This window comes from Nicotiana sylvestris, chromosome 10 (genome assembly GCF_000393655.2).
Source record: "Nicotiana sylvestris chromosome 10, ASM39365v2, whole genome shotgun sequence".
NCBI lineage: Eukaryota > Viridiplantae > Streptophyta > Magnoliopsida > Solanales > Solanaceae > Nicotiana > Nicotiana sylvestris.
In genome coordinates, this window is record NC_091066.1 from 4,482,834 (window position 1) to 4,504,985 (window position 22,152).

Here is a 22,152-nt window from a genome sequence, read left to right on the forward strand (position 1 = left end):
GAGACCTCTGGTTAAGAGAAGAGCAGTCTCATCCACTGTACCACATCCTTTGGTGATAATTAATTTCGGTATTCCAAAATTATAGTATTTTTTATCCCCATGAAAAGGTGAAATAACTAGTACTGGAATACTAATCCTGGAATAATTAATCCTGGGATAACTTATTTCCAACCAAACAACTCCCTTGTGTGTTAAGAAATACTGCTGCTATCTTAAATTACCACGGCAAAAAGAAAAAAAGAAATTACCTACTCGATCATAATATAAAAGAGAAACCCTAGCATTCAAATCAAAGCAAAGCTCCAAATACAGAAAAGGTTAAATCTTTTCAAAGGCCAATGAAAGAAGAAATCAGTATCTCCCCTTAAATTCACAAAGGTGTCTGTTTATTTTTGCCGCATCTGATGTCTATTTTCTGTTTGTCTGTGCGCGCGCGTCGTGCCTGAGCAAGCTTAAGTCAGTTCTAACTCTTACCCTCTAACAATGGCGGATTTAGAGGGGAAGGGGTTCATCAGAACACCCTTCGCCCGAAAATTGCTTTTAATTTTATAACTTTCTCTTTTTTGAACCTTTTAGTGGTAATCCTGCCTCCGCCATTACCCACTAAAGTTTAGACAGATGAAAACAAATTATTTTTGGTGCCTCAAGTTACAACCTTGAGTGTTATTTTGTTTTTGTTTTTTATAACTCAAGCCTAAGCAACACTCGATTAATTTCACGAGGTATCTGCTACCTTTCATTAACATAGATATCGTATAACTTTGTTCATCAAGGCTTGGACAGATGGAAATAAATTACCTAGTGTTTTTTGCCTCCACTAGCGTTGTTACTTGTGTTATGGCGCTAACCACTATTTTTAATTGCAGCTAAAAGAGTTGTGAAGCTTTCAAAGAATACAAAGCAGTTGGATGTTGATGGGGCTATGGGAATTCACTTACAAGATGAAATAATTATGGACATTCTCTATATATTACCTGTACGGTGTCTTCTTCGATTCAAATGTGTTTCAAAGGTTTGGAAAAGGTTAATCTTATTCGAGCCTTATTTTAAGATAAAGCATCTCAATCGCGCCAAGAATGATCAAAATTCCCGAAAATTTCTTGTTAGCCAAATGTCCCTTGATACGGATAATATGTTTTCCTTCTATAGTTCTTCATTGTCTTCGTTTTCTTCTTTGTCTTCATTTCAACTCGTTAAGGATGTGCAAAAACTTGATTGCCCTTCAAATTGTAGACCAAGTCGTTGCAGAATCTATTGTTGTCGCGATGGCTTGTCTCTTATTGGGGTTTGTAGTTATCCTGACAAACACGTCGTACTTTTGCTATGGAACCCCTCCACAAGAGAAACCGAAGTACTCCCATGTTCTGAATTTCCACCGGAGGAATTTTGTACTTTCGGATTGGGATATGACTCAACTAGTGATGACTATAAGATCCTTAAGATTGATCCTAAAGCACGCGGTGAAATTCTCGCGCTGAAAAGTGGTTCATGGAGAAAAATTGATCAACATCCTACCGGCGTTTCCCCTGTGTTGTCTGGTATGGACTCTTTGGCATTTGTAAATGGAGCATTTCATTGGCTTGGTTTGTCGCTCAATGATTTTGCGGTATCATTTAGTATTTCAAATGAAGTGTATGGACAGATTCCGTTGCCATATGCAATGTGCTTAATGGAAACCACCGAACGTGGCATCTCAGTATTGAACGGAATGCTTTGTGGTTATTGTATTAACAGTCGGGAGAAGGACAGTTTTTGCGCATTGGTAATGAAAAACTATGGCGTCAAGGAATCTTGGTGTCCATTGTTTGTTATACAATGTACGAATCTTTATTCAGCCATACCCGGATATAGGTTTGCAGATGGTGAAGTGTTGCTCTATACTGGGAATTGGTTTTATTCTGTATTGAGGACATCCAAAGGACCATTTGGATTATGTCCTCAATATAATACTTATCGTGAAGGATTCGTTTGTACAGAGAGTGTGATCTCTCCAAAATTACATTATGAATGATCGAGACAATTCTTTTATTTTTTCTCTGGTAATCATGTTACAACCTCTTATTCTTGCAAGTTTATCTATTGATTGACAATTTTTGGTTCAAAAGTGCATTCACCAAAGCTTTCAGCTTGCTAGTTTCATGTTCTCAGTGGTGTAGTTAATAGTTGTTTTGCTCAAGTAGCTACAACAACAACAACAACCCAGTATAATCCCACTTAGTGGGGTCTGGGGAGGGTAGTGTGTACGCAGACCTTACCCCTACCCTAGGGTAGAGAGACTGTTTCCAAATAGACCCCGGCATCCTTCCCTCCAAGAACTTCCCACCTTGCTCTTGGGGAGACTCGAACTCACAACCTCTCGGTTGGAAGTGGGGTTGCTTACCATCAAGTAGCTATTCTTTATGATATAGTTTCAAGCTTTTGGAAATTATATAACTTAGTTTTAATATCATGAAATTCAACTTTCTGGTGCAGCATATTTTGGTGGGGAGCCATACCCACCATTAATAGGTATCTAGATTTTTTTTTACAAAAAAAGTTGAGAGGATAACCCCGGGTAAAAATTTATTCGCTATGAATAATAAACCTGAGGATGTTCTTTGTATAAAACAAACTACAAATTGAGCTAGAGAAAAAATCAAGACTCTTGACAACGTCGGAACTGCAATCTCATCTTAGAATAATAAAATACACTCTGTGTCACAACGACACTTCCATCATAGTCGACTACATAGACAGCCCCCTAAAGTTGCCACATCTTTTCATTTAGACAACTCAAAACTAAAAACTGGACTATATTCATGTTCTAAAATTGCCAAATGACTTTGGATGGCTGGCCTCTAATTTTGTAAGAGCAGTTTCATTACAAATGACTAAAGAACAAAACAAACATACAGCAAAGAGGAAAGAAAGACGTTATAACCAATTTCCTTTTGAACTGCTAACCTGCGTGTGATCTGTTAAATATTGTCTCTTTTGTCTTCTCTCCAACTCAGAACTATCATCAGCACCTGATAATGACAACTTGGCCCATTTCTTGTATTCATCACTCAAGTTAAAGATGGATAGAAAATATTCTGCAAGCTCCACTTCCCCGACCAAGCAATCTCTGATTGCACCTGCATTTAGAATAAAGGAAATTGGAGTATCAGTTGGCAAGTCACGTCTAGACTCACACTCCTGCATTTTTCTACTTGCTCGCGAGCCATGGTACTTTCTCCTTGTGTATAGCCATTCCCCATTCATGTGGGGGATTGTTGAGTTTTTGTTTAAGATGAAATAGTCTTAAAATTAGAGTGAATGGGAAATGGGATTTGGATTCGGATTTGGTCAAATGATCGATCGATTGATTAATTTTTTGGACCAAATTTATTTGTTAATAGTGAATATTAACGTGATATAATCCGTGTTTGTAACGGATGTTTTCCAATCCGTGTATTGTGTTGCAACACTAAGCAATAAGCAGCCTAGTGCACCTCCCACAATAGTGCAAGTGCTCCTCCCACCAAGCAAGTGTACATTCCACCATGTAAGTGCTTCCGTCACGATAGCCTAGTGCTTGTTACACCATGGAGGGGGCGGATTTCTCTCAAATAACTGCTATAAATAGAGCATAACTTGGAGAGAAAGAAGAACACATCGAAAAAAACACTCGAAACACTCTGTATACACTTAATATACACTCTGTATACACTGCGTATACACTGGAAAAACGAATTGCAATCTGATATTCTCTTCAGTAAAAATTCAACATTGGCTATACTTTGCATTCCGTCATCTCAGAATTTCCATTCGACTTCTGAGTTGTGCTCCTTATTCTGCATTATTTTTAACTACAAACAAAACATCCATAAATGTGATTTGCTGCCGAACTTTGTGTTCGCTGAAACACTGGGGTTTGAAGTACCGCTACACCAATGTGTAATTCGTTCTATCCTGGGAGGAAATAATCTATAACTTTGGGTACTAGGAGTGGATTAAATTCCTTAAAGAAACACTGTGAATTCAGTGGGCTCAAATTAATTTCTGTTTTATTTATATTTACGTTTATAAGCTAACTTTCTAATTTCCAGAATCATTATTTACAAATACAGGCAGGAAAATAACATTATGTTCTGATGAATCCAAAAGGTTAGCGAAAGAAAATGTTTTGGAAATTCTACCTGTTAAAGCTAGATTGGAGCACACCTCTGCATCAAGAATCTCAGCCGGCAAAACACCAGGTGTGTCTAACACATAAATACTAGGATGGCTGGCGATCTGATTTTGTAAAAGTAGTTTCATCAGGAAATGACTACAGAAACACAAAACAAACAGAAAACAGGAAAACTAAAACCCATAAGCTGAAAAACAAGCTTCAGGAACTATGCGAAAAATCCCAAATTCAGGAACTATTGTCTTTCTGAAAGACGAGAAAACAGCTATAAAAACTTAACAACTAAAAATTTGCACTAAGTTGTAATTATAGTAACTATATTACTTCTTGTCCAGTAATTCCTTGACACATGTGCCTCTAGCCTACCTCTTATTGGGTTGTTTCACATCCTGACTCGTGTGCAACCCACTCCTAAGCTCAAGTACTTCATTTTGGTTTACCCAATTCATAACAGTGTTTCAAAGTTATGGAAAAGGTTAATCTTATTCGAGCCTTACTTTAAGATGAAGCATCTCAATCGCGCCAAGAATGATCAAAATTCCCGAAAATTTCTTGTTAGTCAAATGTCCCTTTATATGGATAATATGTTTTCATTCTATTGTTCTTCTTTATCTTTGGTTCAACTGGTTAAGGATGTACAGAAACTTGATTGCCCTTCAAACTGTAGACCAAGCTAGGGCTGTTCATTCGGATCGGATATCCGAAATCCGAACCGTTCCATTCAATTTTGGATTTCGGATTTCGGATTGTATTTATTAAAATTTCGGATTTAGGATCGGATTCGGATTGGTATATTTTAATCCGATCCGAAATCCGAAATTATTAGGTAATGTATAAATACTACACTTTAATTTCGGATAGTCAGTACTTCCTTTACATCTTCTTCCAAGTTATTACCTTTACAATTGCTAGATTTAGCTATATTGGTACCGTAGTACTCTCATAATTGCATAAACATGATTTTTTTTTAATATCTTGCCTCTTTTACAAAGAAAATATACATATTAGTTTGCAACCTTGAGGCATAATAATATCCGAAATCCGATCCGATCCAATCTTAAAATCCGATACGATATAATTCAGATCAGATTCGGATTGCATTTTCTAGAATCCGAAATCCAAATTCAAAATGTACGAAATTCGATCCGATCTGATCCATGCACAGCCCTAGACCAAGCCGTTGCAGAATCTATTGTTTCCACGGGCCCACGCACAAGGGCAACTCAACGGGTCTCGTGGCCTAAGGGGAAATCATATTGAGAGGCCTTTAAATTTATTTTATAAAATATTTGCACTAACAACATTTGCTTTTTAAATAACAAATTAATCATTTAAAACAAAAAAAGCCGAATTTCAAAAAAAAAAAAAGAAGGAAGAAGGGCACAAAAGATAAAGCGGTGAACTAATGGATGTTGAAGTCCATAACTCAAAGTAAATTTTTTGATTTGGCTATCATCACAAACAAGAAAAAGAAATAAACGTACATAACGTGATAGCTTAAGTTTTGACATTAGACGGTATCAAAAATATTTACTCCTTCTAATCAATATAAACGATAATCATAGTTCATTCTATTAAGTAGCACTTATTGACGAATATCTAAAATAAATTGTAAATAACCTAATATAATATGTCGAATTACACTAAAAGAAAACCGGTGCATTTTGTTTTCATGCAGTTTCAGAGAACATTGTAAAAGAAATTCATTATGTTGCAAAAACATTCTGCTTCATAAGAGCACACAAACTATCCGGGACCTAATACAGCTTGTAGAATTGCATCAGCAAGAAGAATTACATATTGATTTAGATACTTGCACACTATCTTTTTGACTTTTGATGCAACTTAAAAGTTGATCAACTGTGTTCTTAGTTTTGCAACATTTTGAATCAGATTGTGTGGTATTTGTTCAGATTTGTTTTGTTCAGCGAAGAAAAGTTCTATACAACTAGTAAATTCACATAAATTGGGAGTGAATAGTACTAAAAAGAAATTAGAATAATTATTAAAAATTAGCTTAACAGAAATGTAACATCAAAATTTAAATATTTATAATTTCAGAAGTTGTAAATTGGTACAAGTATAAAAACTGAATGAACTGTATCTGCAACTGCCAAAGAAGGATCTCTTTTGAAAATTGCTTCTTTTTCCTGGTTATCTATATCTCCATTATTTCACAACTGGTTCTGTATGTGGGAGCTTTTTGACAATACTTTTGATTTGGATGGCTTCACTTTCAAGAGGGTTTTAGGCATTCTATAAGAATAAGACAATCTGGATTTACTTCTACTTGCTGGAGTTTCATCGCCAATTTGGTAAAAATCGAACATTTTCTCTTTTTTTTTTTTTTTTTTTTTTTTTTGTGTGTGTGTGTGTGTGTGTTTCTTTGAGCTTTTTCACTTGCTTTAGCATTTGAAGTTTGCAGCTTTTTTTGTTAAAAACTCATTCTTTCTGTCCATTTTGGGTAAAGCATATGGAATTATTGCTACTGAGTGGTTAACTTAGCTTTATTTCCTCCAATTCTTGGGCAGTTTGAGTGTTGGATTTGGGAATTTTGGAAAACTTTGACTTGGGTGTTTACTTGTTATGGAAAATACTAATCCAACTATGATTCTGACCTAGCTTATTCTTTTGTGCAGGAATGACGTTAAAGGCTAGTTTAGTTCAAAAGATAGGTAATGCAATTAAGGAAGTGGCCAGGAATAAAGGCTCAACATGGTGGTACACACCTCATATGGCTGCAGCATCTCGTTCCATAGCTGAACGAATCCCGTTGGTTGATCTTGTCCTTGAAGTCAGAGATGCGCGGGTATGTATAAACCTTAGCCTTCATGGATATTTTCCTTTCCTTTCTTGTCTGACAAATGTTTGATTAAATGTCTGAATGAGTTTGGCAGTATTACTCCTGAAATGTTTTGTTTTGTGATGTGGTTCTTTGGATAATACATTATTCTCTTAGATGTGTGTTCTCTTGTTAACAAGTTTTGACCTCGCACGACTTAAGTCCTGCATGATGTACTCCAACTACGTACCAGTTATGGAAACAGGAGGGATAGCCTAGTGGTAAACCCTCCAATCTCTAACCATAAAGTTGGGGGGGTTTGAGTCGTGGGCACAATAAGCTGGCTTATCATGGATCTTTACAGGGATGGGGTCAATGAAATTCTTGTCTGGATGTTGTATCATAGATGACAGGGTAACCAATGCATCGGCAAACTCATTCTAGACTTTAGGAACATGCTAGAACTTCATCCCCGTGAGCCACTTTCTTAATTCCTATACATGATGCAAATACGGGAGTATTTTGGAGTTCTTGGTTGCCCATTCTTCACGCACCTGATGTATGAGTAGGTTTGAATCTTCAATCACTAGCAACTCTTGAACGTTCATGTCAATGGCCATATTGAGCCCTAGGATGCAGGCTTCATACTTAGCCATATTGTTGGTGCATGGGAACCTGAGTTTGGCGGACACCGGATAATGCTGACCGGTTTCTGATACTAGGATTGCTCCTATGCCAACTCCTTTGAAGCTTGCCACTCCATCGAAAAACATTCTCCAACCGTCATAAAATTCTGCAATGTCTTCTCCTATGAAGTATACCTCTTCGTCAGGAAAATACATTTTTAGGGGTTCGTATTCTCCATCCACGGGATTGTCGGGAAGGTGGCCTGCCAGTGGTTGTCCCTTGACCGCTTTCTGAGTTACGTACACAATGTCGAACTCACTCAACAGGATCTGCCACTACAAAGTGGTAACTTCAGCTTTGTGTAGTGGGGTTTGGGGGTTGGAGTTTAGCAATTCAAGATGTATGTTGCAATTGAGCAAAAGACCATTATTTTTGGCCTCTTTTGGTAGGTAATGATCTTACCGGTTAGTCTTTCATTCTTCCAGAGCCTTTTTCTAAGTTTTATCTCAAGTATCAACACAAACATAATAAAATAAAAAGGAAAAGCAACAACATAGCTTGATATATTGAAATTGTTGTCAAGTCCCCAAAGGGCTGGCTGAGTGATTGAGGCATATGAGTGACAACTGGGAGGTTCTATGTTCAAATCCCAGCTACAGCACTTGTGGTGAGCCTGTCTACTCCATCCTCAATGGATAGGGTTACTCGACACTGGTGCTTGTGGGTGATAGCAGGCCGTTTGGTGGATTAGTCGAGATTGCACAAACTAGCGCGGACACCACCATTATGAATAAAATAAAAAATTGACAAAGTTGTCAATGACATATATGGTGGATATTTTTTATAATGACTCAATTATAATTCAACATATGTTCAAACATGTTTTAGTTCCCTTATTAACAAGGATATGTTTGTGTATCTAACATCTAATTTTTTAATCTTTTTCCCCTTTGACTTTTCTCAGATTCCTTTATCATCAAAATGTGAGCTAATTAAGAATTTGTCACCTTCCTCGAGGCGCATTATAATTCTGAACAAGACAGATTTAGCAAATCACATTCAATTAAAGGTGATGCTTTTTTCTTCACTTTCTTAGCTAGCATTTGGACATAGATTTGATTGAAAATTGATAAAAGAGTTTTTGAAGTTGTGTTTGGACATGCATTTTATTTGAAGAAAAGTTAGAAGTTTTGTGAGTGAAAGAAACTTTTTACCCAAAAACTGTCATAAACCAGTTTTTGGGAACTTGAATATTTTTGAATTTCTTTTTCCAAAACAAGATCATATTTCACAAACAAACAATATTTTCAAAAAAAAATGAAGCCAAAATTTATGGCCGGACAGGAGCTTAGTGTGGTAAACACTGCTGTTTCAGTAGACAATTGTTCATCTAGCCGATTCCTAGATTCCCCCTGCTCTGCCCACCCCTCTATATGATCACAAGCAGCATACCTTACAGCTTTTTGTTGTTAGGCACTACTTCCGATCCCAAATAATCGCAGATTTTATGTTGTAGATACTTTTTGCTCGCTTCCTTTTGCATGAGCAGATATTTATTTGCATTTATATCCTGCAGGAATGGCTGAAATACTTTGAGCAACAAAAGTGTCTTGTATTTGGAGTCAATTCCCATAATAAAGATAAAATCAAAGAGGTACGTGTATAAAAGTGTCACTGCTTTGTTTCTTATTTTATTTAGCCGAGGGGCTATCGGAAACAACCTCTCTGCCCTCCCACAGTAGGGGTAACGTTTGCGTACACACTACCCTCCCCAAACTCCACTTGTGGGAAATCACTGGGTATGTTGTTGTAGTATTTACTTCAGTATTTTAGGTCACTGGTGTAAGTGCTCATTTTACAATGTTATAAAGAAAAATGACATGCATTTCATGAAATTTTGTAGTTGAAAGAATAGTTTCGCTAATATAACTTTCATAATCTGGATTTTGTAACGATTATTTGTTTCAAGTTATACTCCTGAATTTATTATTCAGTTCTAGCTGCACCAATCTGTCTGGAACTTTACTCCCCATAATTCTGAAAATACTCTCCCACTGAGGTTCCATGTTGATGTATTTGATGGGCTAGCTTTCTAGATTGTTTACTTCAGTAACATTCTTTTTCTACAGAATAGGAATTCTTTAATGTTTAATATATGAGGCAATACTTTGACAATACCCTAAGTTGTAGTAGTATAAAGAGTAGAACACCGCAGTGATGCGACGTTTCAAAGATTATATAAATTGTGTTACCAAGTTCGCTAGCTTTCATTTGAATTCAGGTGGCCTTTCGGTTAATGGTGTGCACCCAAAATACGTTGGTCCATTTGAGTATGTTTATCAATTTGGCTAATTATTGTTGGTTTGGCATCGATATTGTACTAATGAAAAAGGAGTAGGGTTTGATGTTCATCACTAGTTGATCTGACAACCTTTTGTTTTGTATGTCATGCCCATTTGCGTCAGATATAAATCTTGACATATTGCTGACTTGCAGTTACTGAACTTTCTGCGAGCTAGAGTTCGAGAATTGCCAAAGACTGGTCATGGTGATAAGACAATCACATTAATGCTTGTTGGCATTCCTAATGTTGGCAAGTCTGCCCTTGCCAACTCATTGCATCAAATTGGAAGGATCAGTGCAGCGGGTACATCAACTTTTTGTACAAACTGTTAGTTGTGTAGTTCTTATAGCTTTTTTCTCATCTTTCAGAAAGACACTAGTCTAACAAACTTATTCGGTCCAAACATCCTGAAACATTCTTTGATCTGTAGAGAAAGGAAGATTAAAGCATGCCGTAGTGAGTCCTGATCCCGGAGAAACAAAAAATATTAGTGGCTTGAAGGTATTTATTTCTTACTTATTAAAAAAAAGAGGCTCTTTTTTCTTTCTTTGTATTATTATCATCTGGCTTCAACCACAAAAGTTGTGATCTAGAAAGGTTAGTATATCTGGATTTGGATTTTTCGCATAGTTCCTGAAGCTTGTTTTTCAGCTTATGGGTTTTAGTTTTCCTGTTTTCTGTTTGTTTTGTGTTTCTGTAGTCATTTCCTGATGAAACTACTTTTACAAAATCAGATCGCCAGCCATCCTAGTATTTATGTGTTAGACGCACCTGGTGTTTTGCCGGCTGATATTCTTGATGCAGAGGTGTGCTCCAATCTAGCTTTAACAGGTAGAATTTCTAAAACATTTTCTTTTGCTAACCTTTTGGATTCATCAGAACATAGTCACAAATCCGAACTCTCTCACAGCTCTTGCTCCTCTTGTTAACCGAAGCAAAAAGAAGGAATGATATATATTAATAGGGACAAAACTATACACAAGGAGAAAGTACCATGGCTCGTGAGGAAGTAGAAAAATGCAGGTGTGAGTCTAGACGTGGCTTGCCAACTGATACTCCAATTTCCTTTATTCTAAATGCAGGTGCAATTAAAGATTGCTTGGTTGGGGAGGTGGAGCTTGCGGAATATTTTCTATCCATCTTTAACTTGAGTGATGAATACAAGAAATGGGCCAAGTTGTCATTATCAGGTGCTGATGATAGTTCTGAGTTGGAGAGAAGACAAAAGAGACAATATTTAACAGATCACACGCAGGTTAGCAGTTCAAAAGGAAATTGGTTATAACGTCTTTCTTTCCTCTTTGCTGTATGCTTGTTTTGTTTCTTTAGTCATTTGTAATGGAACTGCCCTTACAAAATTAGAGGCCAGCCATCCAAGTCATTTGGCACACTATTGGTAAAATGGAAATTTTAGAACATGGATATTGTCCGGTCTTTAGCTCAACTTGTATCGACTCCTTGTTCTTTCCCCATTAGAATAGTTGGATATGACATCTGAGATTATTCATGCAGGATTTCATTGTGAACAAAGTCCGAAGAATGCTCTTCGAAGTAGTTTCATCTTTCAATTGCAATCTAGAGGATGAGGAGATCATGCTGCAGCTTATCAAAGCAGAGTTTGCTGTTCTTCGCGATGCTTTTAATTTACCTCCTGATTCGGATGATTATGTTCGTAAAGTGGCTGCTAAATTGCTTAATCTGTATCGTACTGGAAGGCTTGGTCATTATACTCTAGACCTTGTTCCAAGTAATAACTAAGGAAGTCTAACAGGTAATAGCCTCAATTTTGAGTTGTCTAAATGAAAAGACAGTAATTTTAGGGGGCTGTCTATGTAGTCGACTATGATGGAAATGTCGTTATGACACAGCATATTTTATTTTTCTAAGTTAAGATTGCAGTTCCGACGTTGTCAACATCAATAACAACAACAAACCAGTATATTCCCACAAGTGGGATCTTGGGAGGATAGTGTATACGCAGACCTTACCCCTACCTAGTGAAGGTAGAAAAGCTGGTTCCAATCGACACCGTCAAGAGTGTCTTAATTTTTTCTCTAGCTCAGTTTGAAGTTTGTAAGAACACCCTCAGGTTTTTCTCTAGAATATGCTAGTATTACTTTATATGCTACTTATCTAGGCACTATTATTACCTTTGCTTTCTCTTCTTTCATTGTCTCTACTTTTTTATTCCTTTTTTTCCTTTCACTTCATTTCAAAATTCCCTCTTTCTCCCTTCCTTTCTTTTCACAAAACACACTTTGGGCAAATACTATTAGGGCCGGACATATATCGGGTATAACCGATAGCCCGAACTAATAAAATGTTATTGGGTTATGAATATTGGGTTATTGGATAAATAGTTCGATACCAGTTTAATGCTATTTGACTATTGAGTTATCGATTCGGGTCTCGGTTTACCCAATTTTATTAACGGTTTAACCGATAGCCTAATAAAATTTAACAAAATTATTATTTTACCTACTAAGTATATAAAGCCACCTTATGGTTTCATTTTCTCATTCTCTCAATTCTCTCGGCAGTTACTCTTCATCTTCGGACCTTAATCCTTAGAGTAAGTTTTAAACTTTTCTGAATTTCTCAGCTTAATTCTTCGGTTAAAATTTTTAGTTTTATACTTTAAAGAATTAATTGTTTAGATTTTTAGTTTTTCTATTTGTTTTTTTGTTGCACTGATTCTTTAGTATTTACAAGAATAGGATTTTATTATTTTCCTATTAGTTATTCTCGCCCGTAGTGAGATAGTTAGTAAGATTATATGGTGAATGTCTAATTCCTTCTTGCTACTAACTTATAACTTTGAAAATTGAGATCATTCATTGGGATTTTCAAATGCAAAGAAAGTTTTCTTTTCTAAAGTTGAAATTTAATCCATATTTCTTATGAGCAAAAATTCAGTTCCTTTCTCTTTACATTATGATCACGATTTCTACAATACAAACATAAAATTTTTGAATATTTTTTATTCTTATCGGGTAAACCGATAACCGAACCGATAATGATCGATAACCGACAAACCGATACTCGATAACCGATATCTTATCGATTCGGTTATCGGTTTAGCAAATTTATAAACTGATAACCGATATGTCGAACCGATAACACACAACCGAACTGAACCGACCAATGCTCATCCCTAAGTACTATCCATATTGTGGTGCCCAAATATGATAAGGTATAATATACCAAAGCCCCTCTAAATTTGGCATCATATATTGGATGCCTCTGAGCTATTTTTGTCTTATTGCTCCTAAATATCTTTCTAAATTTGGAAGTTTGATAGCGATTTAGAATATCTAGAACATGGGTGCACCACTAAAGAAATAAGAAAAAAAATATTAAGTGGGAATTGATCATTGATTCTTTGAGTAAATAATTAAGTATTGAACCAAGTGCACCGTTCAGCCTTTATGGAGCACAAGTAGCAATACATAATATTGGATCAATTTTAAAAAATACGTACATAAAATGTCTAGTTTGACGGGGGAACTATGGCTTCACGTGCCCCATAATTTAGGCTATAGATCCGCCCATGTTTAATAATCTTGACTCATTGGATGCTAATGTGACAAATAGCATGAATACACTTTTTTAGATGCGTGAGGTTGAAGGAAAATTGACAATCACCTTCTAGGCGGGTATTTTTCAACCGTTAATTGTCACGTAATCATTGCGACTAAAATTTTACCCTGGGTTATATAAAAACTAAGTTCATGATATTAAAACTAAGTTATATAATTTCCAAAAGCTTCAAACTATATTATAAAGAATAGCTACTTGAGCAAAACAACTATTAACTACACCACTGAGAACATGAAACTAGCAAGCTGAAAGCTTTGATGAATGCACTTTTGAACCAAAAATTGTCGATCAATAGATAAACTAACAAGAATAAGAGGTTGTAACATGATTACCAGAGAAAAAATAAAAGAATTGTCTCGATCATTCATAATGTAATTTTGGAGAGATCACACTCTCTGTACAAACGAATCCTTCACGATAAGTATTATATTGAGGACATAATCCAAATGGTCCTTTGGGTGTCCTCAATACAGAATAAAACCAATTCTTAGCATAGAGCAACACTTCACCATCTGCAAACCTATATCCGGATATGGCTGAATAAAGATTCATACATCATAGAACAAACAATGGACTCCAAGACTCCTTGACACCATAGTCTTTCATTACCGATGCGCAAAAACAATGGCTTGGTTTGTCATTGAGCGACAGACCAAGCCAATGAAATGCTCCATTTACAAATGCCAAAGAGTCCATACCAGACAACACAGGGTAAACGCCGGAAGGATGTTGATCAATTTTTCTCCATGAACCACTTTTCAGCGCGAGAATTTCACCGCGTGCTTTAGGATCAATCTTAAGGATCTTATAGTCATCACTAGTTGAGTCATATCCCAATCCGAAAGTACAAAATTCCTCTGTTGGAAATTCAGGACAAGGGATCGGAGTACTTCAGATTCCCTTGTGGAGGGGTTCCATAGCAAAAGTACGAGGTGTTTGTCAGGATAACTACAAACCCCAATAAGAGACAAGCCATCGCGACAACAATAGATTCTGCAACGGCTTGGTCTACAGTTTGAAGGGCAATCAAGTTTTTGCACATCCCTAACCAGTTGAAACGAAGACAAAGAAGAACTATAGAAGGAAAACATATTATCCGTATCAAGGGACATTTGGCTAACAAGAAATTTTCTGGAATTTTGATCATTCTTGGCGCGATCGAGATGCTTCATCTTGAAATAAGGCTCGAATAAGATTAACCTTTTCCATAACTTTGAAACACATTTGAATCGAAGAAGAGACCGTACAGGTAATATACTGAGAATGTCCATAATTTTTTCATCTTGTAAGTGAATTCCCATAGCCCCATCAACATCCATGGGCTTTGTATTCTTTGAAAGATCCACAACTCTCTTAGCTGCAATTAAAAATTGTGGTTAACGACATAGACATTATAACATAAGTAAAAATTTCAGCGGAGGCAAAAAAAAAAAAAAAAACTAGGTGACTTATTGTTATCTATTCAACCCTTGGTAAACAGAGTTATCGGGTGTACTGGTGGGCAGTAGTACCTCGTGAAACTAGTCGAGATGCGCAAGCTTCGGTTATTAAAGGTTGCAGTCGAGCAGAGGCGGATCCAGGATTTGAGGTTCCAGGTTGATAGGACCAAACCTGTTGTTGTATGTGAAAGTAGACAAAACAAAAGAAAAAAAAATCAAAAAGAGATGAAAATATGATGTAAGCGCTTACATCGACATTCTTGTGATGTAAGCGCTTGCCTCAGCATTCTTATGATGTAAGCGCTTACATCGGCATTCTTATGATGTAAGCGCTTACCTCGGCAGGGCATTCAAATGCTTATAAATAGGGGTCTACATTTTCATTTGTAGAGCATCCCAAAACTTCTTCTTTCTCTCTTCAATTAATAAAGAGCTATTCTTTGTGCGGCCGTGGAGTAGGCAAAAATTGCCGAACCACGTAAATCTTGTCTTGTCTTGTCTTGTGCAATTTATTGTTTCTCTCCTAAATATCCTTTTCCTTCTATTATCTTGACACGCTTCCTCAACAACTGGTATCAGAGCACAGATAGTGTAATTCTGGTAGAAAAGTGCAATATTGGTGCAGGGACTATTCACAAGAATAGTGCGACACTATTGATCATCGTTACTATTCACAAGCACTATTCACATAAATTGTTTTTGTAAAAAATGGCATCGGAAGAAGGGAAGGTTAAGATTGACAAGTTCAATGGCAAAGATTTTGGATTCTGGAAAATGCAAATAGAGGACTATTTGTACCAGAAAAAATTACACTTACCTTTGACCGAGGTGAAACCGGAGATTATGTCCAAAGCGGATTGGGATCTATTAGATCGCCAAGCTCTTGGTGTGATTCGTTTGACACTAACACGAAATGTGGCGTTTAACATCATTAACGAAAAGACCACTGCAGGCCTGATGAAGGCGTTATCAAATATGTATGAGAAGCCATCTGCTTCAAATAAAGTCTATTTGATGCGTCGATTGTTCAACTTAAAAATGACAGAAGGTGGATCAGTCACGGAATATATCAATGAGTTTAATACAATATTAACTCAGTTGAGTTCTGTTAATATAACAATTGATGATGAAATCAGGGCGTTGATTCTACCATCATCTCTACCGGAGAGTTGGTCTGCAACAGTAACTGCAGTTAGCAGTTCATCAGGAAGTACCAAACTCAAATTGAATGATATTAGAGACTTGGTTCTAAGCGAAGATATTCGCCGAAGAGAATCAAGTGATTCCCCAGGATCTGCTTTTAGTACCGAAAGCATGGGGAGAATCAACCAAAGAGGACAGATTTATGGTCGTGGCAGATCAAAGTCAAGGAGAAGAGGACAATCCAAAAATCGCAAGGACATTACTTGTTGGAATTGCGATAAAAAGGGTCACTACAGTAGTCAATGTAGAGAACCAAAGAAGAAGAAGGAAGAAAATTCAGCAAATGTAATTGCTGAACAAGTCGGTGATGCACTAATTTGTTGTGCAGACAGTCCAGTCGAATCTTGGATTCTGGACTCAGGTGCATCCTTTCACTCTACATCATGCAAAGAATTATTGCATAATTATATTGCTGGAAAATTTGGGAAAGTTTATCTAGCAGACGGCGAACCTCTCGACATTGCCGGAAAAGGTGAAGTTCATATAAAGACTTCACAAGGCACGCTATGGAAATTGCAAAATGTACGACATGTTCCTGGCCTCAAGAAAAATCTGATATCTATGGGTCAGATTGACGATGAAGGATATACAACAACATTCGGCAACAGATCGTGGAAGATAACCAAATGGAATTTGGTTGTGGCTCGAGGCTTCAAAAGGGGAACACTGTATGCAACTGCAATAGAAAGAGATACTATAGCAACAGTTGATCACGGTCGTGATACAACATTGTGGCACCGGAGGCTCGGGCATATGAGTGAGAAGTGAATGAAGCTTTTGGCATCCAAAAAGAAGTTGTCAAACCTAAAACATGTTGAATTAGGTTTGTGCGAAGATTGCATTTATGAGAAACAAAAGAGAGTTAGTTTCTCAAAGGTGGGAAGGACGCCAAAGAAAGAGAAGCTGGAACTAGTGTATACAGATGTGTGGGGACCAGCTCCTGTAACTTCTCTAGGAGGCTCACGCTATTATGTCACCTTCATTGATGATTCCACAAGAAAGGTATGGGTTTATTTTCTGAAAAATAAATCTGATGTATTTGTTACCTTTAAAAGATGGAAAGCTGAAGTTGAAAATCAGACAAGTCTAAAGTTAAAATGTCTGAAGTCTGACAATGGAGGAGAGTATGATAGCCAAGAGTTCAAAGCATTTTGCTCGGAGAATGGGATCAGAATGATTAAGACAGTTCCTAGAACACCGGAACAAAATGGTGTTGCTGAGAGGATGAACAGAACCATGAATGAACGAGCCAGAAGTATGAGAATACATTCTAGATTGCCAAAGTATTTTTGGGCTGAGACTGTTAACACGGCAACTTACCTCATAAACAGGGGACCCTCTGTACCGCTAAATTTTGAAATTCCTGAGGAGGTATGGACAGGAAAGGAGGTAACTCTCTCACATCTGAAAATTTTTGGTTGTGTTGCTTATGTGCATGTAAACTCTAATGATAGAGATAAGCTCTAAAGCAAAGAAATGTTTCTTTATTGGCTATGGTGATGATAATTTTGGTTATCGGTTTTGGGATGATCAGAATAGAAAGATCCTAAGACACAGGAATGTCACATTTATTGAAAATGTGATGTACAAGGACAAACTTGAAGTAGAACCAACCAACACCAGCAAACAGACAATGTCTGAAACAGTTGAGTTAGAAGAAATCTCAGAAAATGAAGTAGCTAGAGGGATTACAACTGATTCTGAAATTGAAGATGAAGAACCAGAAGCCGAATTTGAAGAAGAACTAGAAGACGAACCTGAAGCGGAACCAGAGATAGAATCAAATACAGAACCAAATCTGGAATCAGGACCTGAATCAAATTCGGATTCTGTTACTCATGAACCTACATTGAGGAGATCTAAAAGAGTCACGAATGCTCCATATAGGTTAACTCTCTCTCTTCACTATTTACTTCTTACTGATGCTGGAGAACCAGAGCATTTTGTTGAAGCAATGCAGGTGATAGACTCTGATACGTGGAAGCTAGCCATGAAAGAAGAGATAAATTCTCTTCAAAAGAATAAAACATGGATACTTACGGAGTTACCAAAAGGAAAGAAGGCATTGCAGAACAAGTGGGTGTACAGAGTCAAGGAAGAGCATGATGGTAAGAAGAGATACAAAGCACGATTAGTAGTAAAAGGCTTTCAGCAGAAGGAAGGAATTGACTACACCGAGATCTTCTCTCCTGTAGTCAAATTAACTACTATCAGGTTGGTGCTAAGTATCATAGCTGCAGAAAATTTGCATTTGGAGCAGCTAGATGTTAAAACTGCTTTCTTGCATGGTGACCTTGAAGAAGACATCTACATGAAGCAACCTGAAGGTTTTCAAGTTTCTGGTAAAGAAAACCTTGTGTGTAAGTTGAAGAAGAGTTTGTATGGTTTGAAACAAGCTCCCCGACAATGGTACAAGAAATTTGATGGATTCATGCATAAAAATGGTTTCACACGATGTGAGATGGACCATTGCTGTTATATCAAAAATCTTGATGAATCCTATATCATTTTATTGTTGTACGTTGATGATATGCTAATTGCAGGATCTAGCATAAATGAGATCAACTTGGTTAAGCAACAACTGGCGGAGGAGTTTGAAATGAAAGACTTAGGACCAGCTAAGCAAATGCTTGGGATTAGGATTAGCAGAAATAGGTCGGAAGGAACCTTAAAGTTGTCTCAAGAAAAGTATATACAGAAGGTACTAAGCAGGTTCAGTCTTCATGATGCAAAGACCAGAAGCACTCCACTTGGAAGCCATCTAAATCTGTCAAAGGACCAATCACCTAAGACAGATGAAGAAAGGAAGTACATGTCCAAAGTTCCGTATGCTTCAGTAGTAGGAAGTTTGATATATGCTATGGTTTGCACTAGACCTGATATAGCCCATGCAGTTGGAGTTGTCAGTAGATACATGTCAGATCCAGGAAATGAGCACTGGGAAGGTGTAAAATGGATATTGCGATATCTCAAAGGCACTTCAGGTATGGCACTTTGTTTTAAAAAGAGCAATATTATCTTACAAGGTTTTGCTGATGCAAATTTAGGTGGCGATCTGGATAGTCGAAAAAGTACCACGGGCTACGTGTTCACCTTGGGCGGTACTGCTGTTAGTTGGATGTCCAGACTTCAGAAAAGTGTTGCTCTATCTACCACTGAAGCAGAGTACATGGCAATCTCAGAAGCTGGAAAAGAGATGATTTGGCTCAAGAATTTTCTTAAAGAGCTAGGTAAAGAGCAGGACAATTGTGAGCTTTTCAGCGATAGCCAGAGTGCAATTCATCTAGCCAAAAATTCAGTGTTTCATGCAAGATCGAAGCATATCCAGTTGAGATATCATCATATCCGAGAGTTGATAAATGAAGAAACTTTTTCCCTACAAAAGATACCAGGATCAAAGAACCCGTCAGACATGTTGACCAAAGTTGTCGGTGTTGACAAACTGAGGCTGTGCACTGCCTCAGTTAGCCTTCAAGACTGATAGAGTGAAGGCGCCATCAGAGAATAACAAATCTTTCTTTATTTTCTTTCTTGATGTAACATAGGTTTGAGGGGGAGATTGATAGGACCAAACCTGTTGTTGTATGTGAAAGTAGACAAAACAAAAGAAAGAAAAATCAAAAAGAGATGAAAATATGATGTAAGCGCTTACATCGACATTCTTGTGATGTAAGCGCTTGCCTCAGCATTCTTATGATGTAAGCGCTTACATCGGCATTCTTATGATGTAAGCGCTTACCTCGGCAGGGCATTCAAATGCTTATAAATAAGGGTCTACATTTTCATTTGTAGAGGATCCCAAAACTTCTTCTTTCTCTCTTCAATTAATAAAGAGTTATTCTTTGTGTGGCCGTGGAGTAGGCAAAAATTGCCGAACCACGTAAATCTTGTCTTGTCTTGTCTTGTGCAATTTATTGTTTCTCTCCTAAATATCATTTTCCTTCTATTATCTTGACACGCTTCTTCAACACCAGGTGACAAGCAGAAGGAAAAAATGGACCATTGCCACTGGCACCTTGGCGATTTTTGTTTTGTGGGCGGCACTTTAATTATATATACTATTTCTTATACATATTTACATATATACATAGAGTTTTCGCTTAAGCTGGCGGGTTCCGTACCACCCCGAATCATATACATAGATCTGCCCTTGCAGCCGATGCACCAAAAACAATTTATTTGCATTTGTCTAAACTTTGATGGGCAGAATTACGAGGTAATAACTCTAAGCTTGAATAGTCGAAGTACATACAAACTAGCGGCACAGACACCACACACACTCATAGACTAAGAAAAAATACACATCAATGTAGCAAAATTAAATAGATAAATAAACAGATACCTTTGCGAATTTGAGGGGCCATTGAAAAGATTTGCGTTTTGTGTATTTGGAGCTTCTTCTTCTTTATTACTTTTGATTTGAATGCTAGGGTTTCTCTTTTATAGTAATTTTGACTCTCTACTAATTTTAATATGATACGTAATTTCCTTTTTTTCTCTTTTTGCCATGGTAATTTATGATATCAGTTTTTAACATCTAAAAACAATATGCTTGATATATACGAGAAGATCAAAACAATGCATAATACTTTCGTATTATATTTAATCGAAAAAAATATTTGAGAAAATCAAAGTGAAAGAGAAAAAATAGTTTGACTCGGTCACATTATAATAATAGTCTCATAAATTGTGAATATGGACGAATAAAAAATTAAAATAAAGAATAAGGAAAAAGCCCTGCTACTAGTTGCCTATACACCTTTTTTTATAGGAAAATTACCCGTTATGTGACATATTATAAAAATTGGTCAATTTATAAAATATTACCAATATTAGCAAAATAGCTATTTGTAGCTAAAAAAAAAGTCAAAATTTTGCGTTCATTTGAGTGAGTGTTGTTGGAATAGATTGAGTACATCTTAAGGAGCTTGTATGATTAATTTTGGGATGATTTGGTAGAGTTTTGTTTGAATTAAAATTTGAAGTAGAAGATGAACATGGAAAAAGATGATATATGTATCACACAATGTATTACATATGTATCACATGTATATTTGTGTATGAGATACATGCGTAATACATGTGTCGCAGAAAAATTTCAAACTCGATTTTATGATTTATCTACGAATCTTGATATCAAACCAGTCTAAATCACCTTTAATCTTGTTCAAGTTTTGTATATTGTCTCATCTATATGTTTTCAACGAATTCCAACCGTTTTCATTGGGGAAAATCTTTTTTTCCTAATTTTTTAAATATTTTATATTATTGATAATGAATTTTGACTCCAAACTAGTATAAGCCGCCTTCAAACTTCGTTAAATTTTATATATTGCCTCATCTATGTGTTTTGAACGAATCTCAACAATATCAATTGAAAAAAAAAACTTTTTTTGCCTATATTTTTTTAATATTATATATCATTGATAATATTTTTTGACTATTTTTGGTAGCATAACTAAAATGATTAGTTGTTGGTAAATAACGTTTTTTTATACATTCCCGTAAGATTCATTTGTTTATTTATTAACTAAAGATGTGTCGAGGTTTATATAGTCCATATTTTTCTTTCTATGTTGTTTTTCTTTCCTCTTTTTTATATGCTTGTTTTCTTTCTTTAGTCATTTGTTATTTAAGTGCTCTTACAAAATTAGATGCCAGCCATCCAAGTCATTTGGCACACTATTGGTAATATGGGAATTTTGGAACATGAATTTTGTCCAGTTTTTAGCTCAAATTGCTTAATCTGTATCGTACTGGAAGGCTTGGCCATTATACTCTAGACCTTAAAAAAAAAAACCGATGCACTAAGCTTCCGGCCTCCCGCTATGCGCGGGTAGGGGCGGCTCTAAGGCTTTGGACAATGAGGCCATTTCCTTAGGCCCCCAAAATTTGAAGACCCCAAATTTGTTTAGATGATGATTATTATTATTATTATTATTATTATTATTATTATTATTATTATATAATTTATATAAATAATTAGTATAAATAATTCTTATTA

General features: G+C 36.4%; 2 protein-coding genes and 2 long non-coding RNA genes across 4 annotated transcripts; 2 read left to right on the forward strand and 2 right to left on the reverse strand.

The window, feature by feature from the left end:
• The first annotated feature begins 305 nt into the window (after positions 1 to 305).
• Positions 306 to 2,104, forward strand: LOC104238472 (uncharacterized). The gene is made up of 2 exons (XR_011403046.1): positions 306 to 378; positions 867 to 2,104. It is a non-coding gene; the product is annotated as an uncharacterized lncRNA (long non-coding RNA).
• A 686-nt stretch (positions 2,105 to 2,790) lies between these two features.
• Positions 2,791 to 4,719, reverse strand: LOC104238474 (DAR GTPase 2, mitochondrial-like). The gene is made up of 3 exons (XM_009792830.2): positions 4,651 to 4,719; positions 4,161 to 4,257; positions 2,791 to 3,116 (listed from the first exon to the last, which is right to left on the reverse strand). Exons 1-3 carry the CDS (start codon positions 4,663 to 4,665, stop codon positions 2,914 to 2,916), a joined length of 315 nt encoding a protein of 104 aa, XP_009791132.2. The 5' UTR covers positions 4,666 to 4,719; the 3' UTR covers positions 2,791 to 2,913.
• A 1,351-nt stretch (positions 4,720 to 6,070) lies between these two features.
• LOC104238471 (DAR GTPase 2, mitochondrial) lies at positions 6,071 to 11,797 on the forward strand. Its single transcript, XM_009792827.2, has 9 exons — positions 6,071 to 6,468; positions 6,793 to 6,962; positions 8,527 to 8,631; positions 9,139 to 9,216; positions 10,059 to 10,209; positions 10,337 to 10,407; positions 10,641 to 10,737; positions 10,989 to 11,161; positions 11,419 to 11,797. The coding sequence occupies exons 2-9, from the start codon at positions 6,795 to 6,797 to the stop codon at positions 11,662 to 11,664; spliced, it is 1,089 nt and encodes a 362-aa protein (XP_009791129.1). The 5' UTR covers positions 6,071 to 6,468; positions 6,793 to 6,794; the 3' UTR covers positions 11,665 to 11,797.
• A 2,020-nt stretch (positions 11,798 to 13,817) lies between these two features.
• Positions 13,818 to 20,718, reverse strand: LOC138880388 (uncharacterized). The gene is made up of 3 exons (XR_011403023.1): positions 20,491 to 20,718; positions 15,018 to 15,117; positions 13,818 to 14,863 (listed from the first exon to the last, which is right to left on the reverse strand). It is a non-coding gene; the product is annotated as an uncharacterized lncRNA (long non-coding RNA).
• Between the last annotated feature and the right edge of the window lie 1,434 nt (positions 20,719 to 22,152).